Here is a 13087-nt window from a genome sequence, read left to right as displayed (position 1 = left end):
TCATAAATGCCTGTTGGCGTTTCAGTTTCAAAATCTTTTAAAGGAATTACGGGAAGTTATAATAAGCTTCTTTACATTAACTATTATTACCTCTACCGCAATCTTAAGCATTCTCGTATACATAGGTTTGACTAGAGACTACGTTGGAAAAAAACAGGAAACACAAAAATACATAATAATGGCGGCGCGTGACCGGCCATAGTGACGACCTTTGGGAGCCTTATGCCCTAAGCTTCTATTGGCTGATATGATGATGAAATGTAGAAAATCGATTTAATTTTTAAATTTTGTACCAGTTAATTAATTGGTAATATAGTTTTAAAATTTACTTGTAATCGATTGTATCTATCCTTTAAATTCTTTTTTCAAAATTATAGTCGACTCTTATTTTTACATAATTTTTGTAAAGGAGTCAACCGATTTCACGTCGGAATTAATTTTGCCTTTCACGTCTCAAATCGCAGTAGGTTATGTAGCAAGCGTAGTTGTAAAAGTGAGTTGTTTGCATACTTCAGAAATCCCAGATAAAATCTTTATTTACAACGCCAGTGGGATAAATGTGTTGTACTACTTTCCTCATATATCTCGGATAGAGAAAATAGCCTGTATAGATTATAATCTATTCATCAACATTAAAGATTACTGGTAATGAATATGTCATATATTGATACAGATTAGATACATATTTAGAGTGCTAATTTATTTATATACAAATAAAAAAAATAATCAAACATCAAGTTTTATTATGATTACTGGAATAAATGTAGCAAGTTATTAGCGTTTAACATAACACTAGTAAATGATTTAAACTTCATGTCAATGTGTTGAAGTTTATTTCTCATGTATTGAAGTCTACGTTTTTTTTCTTATAACACTAAATTACTCAATCATGGGTGTGGGCGGCGCGGGCCGACCGCTGACACTGTTGAAAAGTCTGTCCTTGATCATCTGCGCCATCAGACCGTGGATCACTTCAATGGTGGTCTTACAAGCGTCTTTGGTTGCCTTACTTAGTTTGTCTTCGGAGCGTTTCTCGTGAGGATCGGCGCCCGCGACTAGAAAACCGCCGCGACCTGAAAATAAACAAAGTTCTATAATTCAAGATGACACGGTAATAATGATATAAGGTCGATGCTAATATCGAGAATTGTGAATAACACTTCATTTAATACAATGACATATATATCGTATCGCACTAATAAAAATTATGTTTTCTATTAAAATGCATCAGACCAATAAATTTTGGCAATATACTCTTCAGTAAATAGTAATTAATTTTATTATGTAGATTACAAAGGCATGAAACAGTCAGATGTACATGAAATGTAATTTTTAAATACATACATAAAAAGAAAATATATTAACCAAGTAAACTTTACATGCAATATTTATTAATCTATGTTAAATCTATTAAAAAAATGATTATAACAACTCACTTAGGCAAACTTCACTCTGCTCTAGTTTGTCGGAGAGATCAAAAATTTGACCAGTAGTGTAATCGGCATTGGTGATGAGGCTGGAACTGCTCAAAGTGTTTACCCAATACTTGTTCCAGAGAGAGTCCAGCAGCCTCCTGTCCAGAGAAGACTTGAAGTATGATACTTCAAGCGAATAATATTGTTTGCAGTGGACACCAAAGTCTTCTATCTTGTTCAAAGGAATTGTTTGATATTCGGAGGGCTCTTCATTGGCTGGTTTGTAGCCCTGTATTTATGCAAGTGTTAAAAATGCAATTATTACCAATCTTAAATATATGACGAGTAATTAATTGTATGAAGAAATTTGGATGATTATTTTCCAAATTTGTGTAAAAGAGATAGCAAACTATATAAGCTTGTGTGCAGATTGATACTCCAAAAAAAGTTCCTTTCGTTAAATTATTTGCTCTTAAAGTAAATATACTTACGAAAAACCTGCGAGCTTTTATAAAAAATTTCAAGAGTAGTGGTTTTGCATCCTTTGGTTGGAAACAGGTCTACTTCTCAAAAAGAACAAGGCATGAGTAAAATGGCTCTGATTCTATTGTAGTGACATTAGAATAGATTGTTTATAGTTAAAGTATCAATTACCCACAAGCTACACATCATTGAAACCCAACTATGCAATACCTAAAGTACACAACATTAAAGATAAAGAGAACATATGCTTACCTTAGGATAAGTTCTAAAAGCACCCAGGCAAACTTTACCAGCCGAGATAGTTCTTACAGGATCAATAACAATGGCTACAAATGGCTCCTGGAAGTTCTGATTTAACATCTGAGTGGAGACATCAATACCGGACAGCCAGCAACCATAGCCGGGGTGGCTGTGGTACCATCCTATAGCATTCTCATGGCGGCCTACCTGTTTTAAAATTACAAATCATTCTAATCAAAATTTCTAACAAATTCTTTAATGTGGGTACTTATGGAAATTTTTAAATTATAAGGCTTTGATACACAAAATAATAATTGATACACTAAATGTTTTCTATTGTAATTCTATAGGTCAATCACTTCTAGCAATACAAAGTGTCAGAGACAGAGAGTAAACATTATTTTAATATGAAGTAATCCAAATTTTAAAAACACTGTTTCTTACTATAAATGAGCTATACATTCACCCATTTAAAGCTTTTACATCTATGAACAATCACCTGTATACTTGTAAAATAAAAACATCAAAAACAATTGTAATGTTAGAAGTCCAACCTGTTTTGCAGCCTCAATATATGCTGTCATGTACTCATAAGCCTGTGCTTGAGCATTTACCCTGGTCTCCGTACCCTCCACCGGCAAAGCAAATGAGTCCATAACTAACATTGTGTTAGCATCCACTTTACCTGAAGGAATACATAAATAATTAACAATTTCAATTAATCAACTTATATATGCAAATGGTTACAAAAACAATCTTGCCGATCCAAAGAGACCAGGATATACAGTGACTGGTAATAATGCTAATATGCTCATAGTAGACCATAGAGACATTAAATCATATGGCCATGATAAGAGAGGAAGAAGAAAATATTAAGTACTAGTTGAATATTACCTAAAAAGTACCTGCAGCTTATATATTTTACCTATTATTAATAGTGCCTAAGGATCTCTTCTGTTATTAAATGTCTTAGCTATAAAACTATATTTTAATTTTGGACTAACAGATTATAGCACCTCTATCTGAAGGTAATGACCACAAATATTATTCTATACAGAATAAATCCAAAATCAATATCTTACATAGCACTGCATTATCAGTGACATTTTGTATCACATATTCTCAGGTGCCCAGTTCTTGTTGTCATATCAAGAGAAACATTAAGTTATAATACTTAATAGGTAAATCTTACAATGGTTAAACTTTAAAAGTAAATTTTATCAGAACCAGGTAAGAACCAACTCTTTACAAAAGCTTAGTCAGGTAGCCTGCCTGTATTGTCTTAATGGAATATCAAAGCAGTTATAATCAAGTCAATAATCTGATCATTTGTGTCTTTTCCTATGTCCTGTTTTTCTGAGATGGAAGAAGGAAATCCTATAATCCTGTAATATCTCATTGCCAACATTTCATAATTAACAAAGTCTATGTCAGATTTATTTAATGATTACCCTCTTATGCATAAAATTAAATAATTAACATAGACATATTACACATTTGTGCTTACCGAGTAGTAATCCCATCACTTCCAGAGTGCCCCCGGAGCGTGCATGCATAACCATTTTTAACAATGCCAGAGCAGAGATTTTGATATCTTTGAAGAAATGAGGGCTGTAACATATTATTGTTATGTAGATAAAGGATAAGTCGATTCTTTATTACATTTGTTGTTTAGTACTTACTCTTTCTCCCATGGTTTTGCAGCGAGGATATCTTGTTGTTGTTTTTTGTCGTAGCGATATATTTCATCCACGCTCGAAACAGTTTCTATGTTGTTCGCCATTACCCATGTTTTCTGAGCAATTGTGGATTGAGAATCCGCACTTGTTGAAGCCATTTCCTCTAATTTAAGTTATTATAAGTATAATATCGAATTCTATTATGTTAAAGATATTTCTGTTTTAAACTATATATAGTTTTTGACAATGTCAGCAACAGTAACACAGAATAAATATTAAACTGTCAGTTTTACAGATAAGCCTCAAAACACATTTAATATTAGAATATTGATTATCGTATTTCTAATTTCTTATTAACAAATTATATTTTAAATGATATTAAGTTCTTTATTATAAGCTTCTACATTTAATGCGTATGTCATGCATTATACACACGGGAATATTGTTAGTATGTTTTTGAGGTATATAAAAAACCAACTAATACGGATCTGGTGATTCCATCCTCTTCCTGCCATCCTTGGCAACATTAACTTACAGCATTTAATTCATACATAAATAGATTAATGACATATAAATTATATTTTGACAATCGAAGTTATTTTGTAAACTCTATAAATATAACATAATATTTGTATTAATATGTAAAATTAATATTAAATCTATTGGCCATTATATTTTACTTCGCTTTAAATGAGTACATCATTTTATACAAATTACTTGTTAAACAGTTTTGTGTAGCTAGTTTAAGTTTGTTGTAAATTATTAGTCAAATTATTTCAATTTATTTATATATTAGGGTAACTTACCCTAAAAATTAAAAATGTGAAGAAGTGAAGAATGTGAAGAAATAAATTAGGTGATGCGTTTTATATGTATTGAATAATAATTATAAGATTTTAAAACTATACAACTCTCTCGATAATATAATATTATCGGTACATACATGTGAATTTTCTTTTTTATCGTATATGCTTCTATTGTGACTCATTCGCACATGTAGTTCCGTCTTGTTCTAAAATTCGATAACGGATCCGCCTACTTGATACCGTTCTGCCAATGGCGTAACAACACATACGCGCTTTCGGCAACTGTAGCGGTAGTTACAACTTGGTTGGCGATCGAGTATGTACGACAGGGAGCTTTGTTCGTGTGAAACAATATATCAAAGAAAAGTCTTCTAGCAAATGCATCGCATTTATCCAAATGAACAAGTGAGAAATAGTATGCAATTCAAAAGACACTAAATATTACATAGAGTGACGTGAGTCAGGAGTGTTTGTAATTTAATCAAACAAAATGAGCGCTCCGATTATCATCACCGTTCCCAACAATTACTTGGCGATGGACGAGGATTCGAAGGTGATGATCGACGTAGCGTCGCCATCACCGTCCAGGAAGAGGAGACTGGACCATCTTACATGGGAGGAGAAAATGCAGCGAAAGTAAGTTTAGTTTATTGAAAAATGCTTGCGTGTCGCTTAAAGCCGAAACACTTATTTTCCTGAAATAGTTTTCCTGCTGACTCAAGACAATGTTATATTTCGGGTTTTCACTTTTTATCAAAATAAAACAATGCACGAAGTGCTTTCGCAGTTATAACGATAACAAAAGTTTAGTTTTCTAGAACAATCAATACACCCAAGATTCTAGGTGACGCAGCAAACCGGCTATTATTTATCATGACGTATGACGTATCCACCGTGGAATTACCGCTATTTTGTATGTATGTGATTATGCTTTAAATAATCTCGTACGTGCAAATAGTATAATAATAATGTAGCGATTTTTTATTATCAAAAATTCTGTCGTTATAAAATACGGTTTTGTATATAAATAAAATTTATATACAGAAAGTTTTAGTTTTATATATCAGTTTGTTTAATGTGTTGTTTATTTTATAGGAAGTTAAAAAACCGTGTGGCTGCACAAACTTCTCGCGATAGGAAAAAGGCCAAAATGGATGAAATGGAGAGCCGCATCAAACATTTTATGGATGTGAATGAAAAGCTTATTAGCGAAGTGGAGAGTTTGAAGGTAAATGTTATTAAAAATACAACTTGTCACTAATAATTACGAAGATAAATTGTAATTTATTTATTTGTTTATTAACACTGGTAGTACACATAAGTTATAAATACCGTAAAAGTTGCAACATAAATAGTGGTTTGTTATGTTTATTTATAGGTGAGAACATATAAATTGTTTGTATATCATCTTTTAACGCTCTTTACGTCAAAATGTTTCCTCAGGCACATTCCTCTTTAAGGAAAGTGCTTAAAAGTGTTTAATTAAAAGTCTGTTATGGATACAGTGAATTATTAAGTGTTTTTGAAAATACTATAAGAGGTGAGGTGTGAAAGATATGTGCGGCGATCTTCCAACCTTTGGTTTAATTTGAAGTAAATAGTATTAGCCTTTTGAGGCTATTACAACTTTGTTGACTTTATGGCTCACAGGTGTTCAAATAGATTTAAAAGTACTGCATCTTCATGAAATGGAATAATGTTACTTGACCTGTTTTTTTATCAAGTAATATTTTTTAGGCATTGAATGAGCGTCTGTTAAGTGAGAACACAAAGCTACGCAGTGAGGCGGCGGCTCGCACCGTCGCGGGAGCCCCGGGACCAGCAGAGTCTCAACCTCGGCAGAAGGAAGGGCTCCCGCCGGCGATGCGGGCGGCGCGTCTGCTGCTGGCGATGTGCCTCTTGCAGACATCCTCGCACACCTCGACTCTGAAGAATACCTCGACACCCTTCATCAACTTGCAAACTCCCTCCTCCAAGAGATTGATGCAAGTGCTGCAGGAGCGGTTGAAGATGTAAGTTTGTTCTTTGATTAATTTATATTTTCTTTGTCAGACAAATATCTTTCTTTTAAAATAAGGTAAAACTTTGAGATGTTGAATAAAAAAAATTTAAGTGAAATTTGTAAAACATATGCTCATAATATCCTTTTAATAACAACTACATTTTACCATATAATGTTTAATAACATTGCATTGAGTTTGAAAATTTTGTTATCAAAGTAGTGGTTATAATAAAAAAATGAAATTAATAAAATCTCCTACAGCAGTAATTAGTTGAACTACAATGATATAATAAGCAAATTTAAAATATTTGAGTGTTTTTACTTAGATGGCTTATCTAACTAAGTAGACATTGCATCATGTTGTTGTACGTTGCAACTTCTAACTTTAGAGACATGCAAGAATGTTACACAGTTATATTTTTCAGCATTATCTTCAAAGCATCTTTAATTGTGTAATTAAGAATTTTCTTTGAAATAGACAAAAAAAATCGAAAATTCTGTGTCACATATGAAAATTTTAACTGTTATTTCATCATCATAGTTTTTTATTAAATATTATGTTTATTGACATGGTCTGAACAAAGCTACAAAGACGAAAATATAGAATATGTTAGTCAGACAACTATTTTTAATTTTCAGTAAATTTCATCATACTTTATGCAATATATTACACAATAATTTCATTAGAATCTATAAAATAGATCAAGTAGTTTTTAGTCATGATTCAATGTAAACTTAAATATTCTAATTGATAAAATTACCTATTTTTTTTAAAGAGCTAGTAATTTGCCTGTGACTTTAGAAGGAAAATGCATTACGTAATGTTGCGTCATCCTACCAACTGGGAATTTCGAACTCGATCCTTGAAATAGTTTTGTTGAATTAATATTAGTTTAACACTTTTGGTTTAGAATTTTACAATTACGATTTATTGAATTATGAAAAGTTTTTATTTTGTTTTTTAGGTCGCAAACAGGGAAATTAGAGAATGCATTGAAGGAGCTCAAGTGGTGGGGACCACAGCAAAGCAACTGGAACCCAGTAAAGGTGGAAGCGTAACTGCAGAATACAAAAGTCCTGTTGACATCAAACACGATGTAGACAGAATAATGTCACAGCACTCATATGCGCATCCCCACCCCGATGTTGTAAAGGAGTCCCAAGATACAGTACAAGTAAAGGTTGAGGATTGGGACAAGGGAGACATCTTCTACACAAGTGTAGAAGAAGCGAATGATTGCATCACTATTGAAGTACCTTGTGATGAACAAGTTGTTGAAGATGTTGCATCATCTGATAATGATTTTGACTTAATGTCACTAACCAACAATAGTTCAGAGTTAACATTAGAATGTGACATGAAGTTGCTATCACCCATGGCATTGTCTCCCAACTCTGAAGAGAGTATACTAGGTTTGTCTCCTTGCCATACCAGCATCAGTTCAGATCTAGGTTATGAATCTTTAGCATCACCGCTAAGTGAACCAGAATCAATGGACTTGTCAGATTTTTGGTGTGAATCATTCTCAGAATTGTTTCCTGGCTTGACATAAACGGATTGGATTCTGTTTATCATTCACACTAAGACTGATTAGATGTTAAGGTACTAATGTATTTTTAATCACATAAATGACAAATTTATTTAAGTTATAATTTCATATTAAATAAATATTTATCATAGGGATGTACATAATTGAGTGCTGTAAAATATATGTCTGGAACTGTCATTTGTTTTTTATTAATACCTTTAATTGTTGAAGAATCCTATTTTATCATATATTAATTGGAAAAAACGTAAGACTTCTAAAATTATCTGATTGCCTAGTACAAGAAAAAAATTATATATGTTATGTACAATAAACATTTATTATATATTCTGGCAAGTATTACATAATGTTGAGGCTAGTGTCATAGTTTATAACGGTACATTTGCATTGCCGCTGCTGCAGCATTAAATCCAAAAACAGTAGCTTGAGAACAACAATAGTTATCTTCGGAAATAATAGTGTTGATTAGTGACAGTATAATGATAGTTACAATAGCAAATGGTAAGTTATATAAAGTTTTAAATGTAACTAGATAATAATACTTCCAATAAATATAAAAGTATACCAATTAAAAAGTTGCAGTAATTATCATAGTATTGAAGATAGCGAAAATTCCAGATTAAATTTTAATTGTTTTTAATTAATATTTGCGTAATATTTATCATTTCCCCTAGTTGATTGTGCACGTGTTTTATCATAACCTAAATATGATAAACGTGTAGTTTAAAAATTCTTATCTAAATATGAAAATCTTCACACAGGTAATACGTATTAATGTAGTTTTTATAGTAAAAAGGCGACAAATGATTTTCATTGAATTCTTCCATTTTATTTTAAGCATCAGTCATTAATTTCATGTTATAGAAGTGTTACACTAATAACAGCGGAAAAGAGGAGTGAATAAACTAAACACGTTAAACTTGCGATTTTATGCTATTACGATCCATGTTTAGATTTTTAACTTACTTTTATTCAGTTTTTCTTTTGTTAGAGGACTGTATTAATGTTACAAAAAGTAAGTAAAAAAAATTAAGAAAATTCAAATGTGTAACTCACATTGTTCACGGGTTATACATGTAATGTTCGTGCTAAGTGTAAGTAACTGTGTGATACAAATAGATTACTATAAATGTAAAGAAAAAAAATAATCAGTAAACAAAAGAGCCTAGCTTATAATCCATAAAATATGGAATCAATTAAAGGTTGGAAGGATTAACATTATTTTAATAATCTTCTATATTGTTCGGTAGACAGATATCTAAGATTTTTGATGAAATAGCGAGTGCGAGATGAAATTGAGGTCAGCGCGCCCTACGTCTCCTTACCGTCCTCAGAACCAATAGGCTATTAATAAATCTAATGCAGTAATATTTGTTATTACTAATGTCAAAAAACATTATTTCCAGAAATAGTCTCCTTAATAGTCATAATTAATGAACACTTATATGGGAGATGATACTCTAAAAGGCCTAGATTTAGTGGTTCTATTTACAAATTGAACCTTTGATTTTTATAGGAATAGATACCCTTATATTTTACCTGACATCAGATAGATCGATTAGAAAAAATGTCTTATAGTCGCCAAATGTACTTTTATTAACAACCAAAATCTATAATTTAGGTCAAGAATGTTTTATTTTAATTTAGTGATCGCCAAGGACCGCATAGTTAGTGGTGAACGAGTTTGTTATTAAATAAAACAATGGATTTTTTTTGTTATTTATCACTATTTATTAATTACTAAACGATAAAAAAGTTATATTTATTTTTAAAACTTATTTGTAGTGTTGAGGTAGTAACTGCAGTCTTTTATTCTTTATTTTTATTAATTTAACGTTTTTGGTAATGCTTTTATCCTTAGAATTTAATTGTAATGTAATATAATTGACTAAAACATGTAATCAGGCCAAAATGAACATCCAGGTCGTGGATTGTTGTATAAATCTAAATAATTATTGTTAGTTTTTGTTGTTTGTTGCAAAATTTTGATTGGAGCTAGCGGCGGTGTTTGTTCTTGGTAAACACGAACTTGTTTAGGAATGGGTGGTAAAAAATCACTATCCTTAAAAATTGTACAATCTAAAGGAAAAATTCCGCATTTTCTAAAACCTTCTTTTGCTAAAGTATTGGTTGTGATTCGGTAAAATGCTTTATCAAATAAAGCCGGAATTTCTTCGACAGATATCCTGTGGCCTGGATTAGATTGAAGCCACGACTTAACCGTTTCGTCATAGTACTTTTTTAATGTATCCATAAATTCCTTATTTAGCGGTTGAAGTAACTTTCGCGTATGCGGCGGAAAAGAAACGATTATAACTCCATTATCTCTAGTCATTTTTATTACATCAACATTTTTCATATATATCGCGTGTCTGTCAAAAAGCAATAATACTGGTCGTTCTTTCGTCGCACCACTGATATTAATAAATCTTTTTAGCCATTGAATGAATAATTCTGTTGTTATGCAACCATTATCGGAGTAAACACTCCAAGTGCCATGTGAGGCATTAGTTTTTAAGTCATCTTGCAAATGATTCGATGGTAATATTGTCATATTTGGTATGTATCCGTTTTCGGCATTAATACATATCTTAGTGGCGATTTTGTCCTTTTCCCCAACTGATCTGTATACTGTTGCTTTTTTTCCTATTCTGACAATTGACTCGTCGACATTTTGTACAGAGATTTCAATATCGTCTGTATTGTAGATTCGGTCTGATGAAATTTGGTGATGTTCATATAATTGACTTAAGAACTTATAAAAAATTTCTAATTCTGCCGTTTCAAAATCCGCAGAGTTCGAATTCTTTGGAGGAATTCGCAAGATAACTTCAGGGTGACGTTTCATAAATCCTAAAACCCATTGGTGTCCCGCAGATGAAGCGTTAGTTCTACATTTATAATTTGTTTTATTTTTTTTCAACAACTGCTCAGCTAAAGACCTCACATCGTTTAATGTTAAACGAAATAATATTTTCTGTAACTGTAAAACGTAATTTACCAATTCGGTTTCTAGCTGTTGTGAAAATATAGAGGGTTTTGTGAACGTTGGTTGCTTGGGCCCATTTTTAGATATGACATGAGAGCGGACCGCTTTCATTTTACTTTCTAACAAAGATTATGCGAACTGAAATATGTTTATTAGCAAATTTTAATTCATTGTATTATACGTATCTATTATTCTTATAACACTTGTTACTCTTACGTATGCTTTTCTTTTTTATACATAGAGCTTGACTGCAATTACTTTATGCTATGTGATAAATCTATATGCCTTTGTTGGTTATAATCGCACTATATCTCTTCATTAACTGCAAATTAATAGGAAAGATATTAAATAAGATTTCTTTTTTGAAAAAAATTCTCGAACTCTACTTTATAAATACAATATATACGTTATTATATAACAAAGGCACGCAACAGCAAAAAGCAATAAAAACAACTTTGATAATATTTATGACAAACTCACCACATTATTACTTTTAAATAAAGAATCTTAGTGTCAATATTACAATATATAACCATACATTTTTCTACATATGTTTTAATTAAACAAAAACAATTGTATACGTTCAACTTCTACAGTTTGCAAATACATCGGAATTTTATTATTCTTATTAAACTTTGCAACTGGGTTTCCCGAACTTATTTTCGCACGCGGTGTGACACTTCGATAACACTCAAACGACTGATTGAATGACATCATTGTTTGCTTTTGAGCTATATAATATAAACTTATTTTGCACACTTGTTTGTGTTCCCAAAGGACTGTAAGACATCGCTACTATTTTAAATTATTCATGCGATGTATTGAAATCGCTTGCGCACTAGTACTGGAATTGCAAGGATAGTTTTTTTTACTATATGGTTTTGAACACGCATTTCTTCAATTTTAAAATATTTACCGCTAACTACGTAAATTTCATTCAGTCTATAGAAAAAAAACGTTGCTTTGCAGAGACGACTTTATTTTTGCCACGTCCATCGTGTGTCCTTTTCGCGCGGATTTTCATTACAATGAGATGAAATTAATAAAAAAACATCTGCAAGAGTTTAAATATTTTGAAGATTGATTTTGAAAAAAGAAAATATAGAACAGGAAAACGTTGATATAAAAACTTTTTTTTCAAGAATTTACGTAATACGTCTTTATCTTGTTTTAACACTTTTTATGATTTATTGAAATAATTTCAAATTTTGTCTATAATTATTCTCAGATAGTGATAAACTGCAGAAATATGTATTTTTTTAAAAGCAATGTAGTTTAATTTTGTTAGATGTTGCTTGTGACTGTACATAAAAGGTCATAAAAACCGTATATATGTGAAAAGAATCTCCTGGATTTAAAACAATTCCTATAAGAAAGGTATTTAAGCCAGAATTCGTGCTAGTCAAATGAATGCATTAAACGAAAAGTAAAAACACAAAAGTATTTACGGTTCGTTTTTGTTGCGAACAATTTTACGCTGACAAACAATATTAGGAAGTGAAATGAATTACACCAATACCTCGCTTTGCATCGTTTCGTTTTGCGTTTTTTTCGAAGTTGCGTCGCTGCTTCATTGGTACTAATTTTAACTGTGCGTCGTTAGATTTTCGAGGCTGCGTTGTTTTGGGTTCGAGTCTTTAATTTTTTGGAAATTTTATTTTTTTTCCAAAGGTTGGCAACACTTTCGTTCCTAATTGCGCCATGCCATCAAAACTCGGGGTTTCCCTTTCTAACTAAAAATCAACGTAATTTTATTACAGTGTCAGTTTCAATTACGTAGTGTGTTGAGCCTTTTTAAAAAGAGAATAATAAATTTATATAAATTTTTGCATGTTGTTTCTGTTTACAAAAAGGTAAATATATTTCCAATTTATTTATTGGCAGAATTAATTTTTTTTTACATACACTTGTAATTTTTCTGGCCAA

General features: G+C 31.4%; 3 protein-coding genes across 3 annotated transcripts; 1 reads left to right on the top strand and 2 right to left on the bottom strand.

Moving 5' to 3' along the window:
* Positions 1-735: 735 nt before the first annotated feature.
* Positions 736-4064, bottom strand: CSN5 (COP9 signalosome subunit 5). The gene is made up of 6 exons (XM_068773817.1): positions 3821-4064; positions 3646-3749; positions 2693-2823; positions 2151-2345; positions 1437-1704; positions 736-1073 (listed from the first exon to the last, which is right to left on the bottom strand). The coding sequence occupies exons 1-6, from the start codon at positions 3973-3975 to the stop codon at positions 880-882; spliced, it is 1047 nt and encodes a 348-aa protein (XP_068629918.1). The 5' UTR covers positions 3976-4064; the 3' UTR covers positions 736-879.
* An 828-nt stretch (positions 4065-4892) lies between these two features.
* On the top strand, positions 4893-8345 carry Xbp1 (X box binding protein 1). Its single transcript, XM_068773522.1, has 4 exons — positions 4893-5259; positions 5719-5851; positions 6361-6635; positions 7591-8345. The coding sequence occupies exons 1-4, from the start codon at positions 5114-5116 to the stop codon at positions 7682-7684; spliced, it is 648 nt and encodes a 215-aa protein (XP_068629623.1). The 5' UTR covers positions 4893-5113; the 3' UTR covers positions 7685-8345.
* A 1619-nt stretch (positions 8346-9964) lies between these two features.
* LOC137930567 (uncharacterized) lies at positions 9965-11846 on the bottom strand. Its single transcript, XM_068773859.1, has 2 exons — positions 11642-11846; positions 9965-11483 (listed from the first exon to the last, which is right to left on the bottom strand). Exon 2 carries the CDS (start codon positions 11270-11272, stop codon positions 10061-10063), a length of 1212 nt encoding a protein of 403 aa, XP_068629960.1. The 5' UTR covers positions 11273-11483; positions 11642-11846; the 3' UTR covers positions 9965-10060.
* Between the last annotated feature and the right edge of the window lie 1241 nt (positions 11847-13087).

Source organism: Battus philenor, unplaced genomic scaffold, assembly GCF_028537555.1.
Source record: "Battus philenor isolate CCGP_79_NKW_IND1 unplaced genomic scaffold, ilBatPhil1.0.hap1 SCAF_6, whole genome shotgun sequence".
NCBI classification, from domain to species: Eukaryota; Metazoa; Arthropoda; class Insecta; order Lepidoptera; family Papilionidae; genus Battus; species Battus philenor.
The sequence above is the reverse complement of the archived record's forward strand: the minus strand, read 5'-3'. Positions and strand labels throughout refer to the sequence as shown.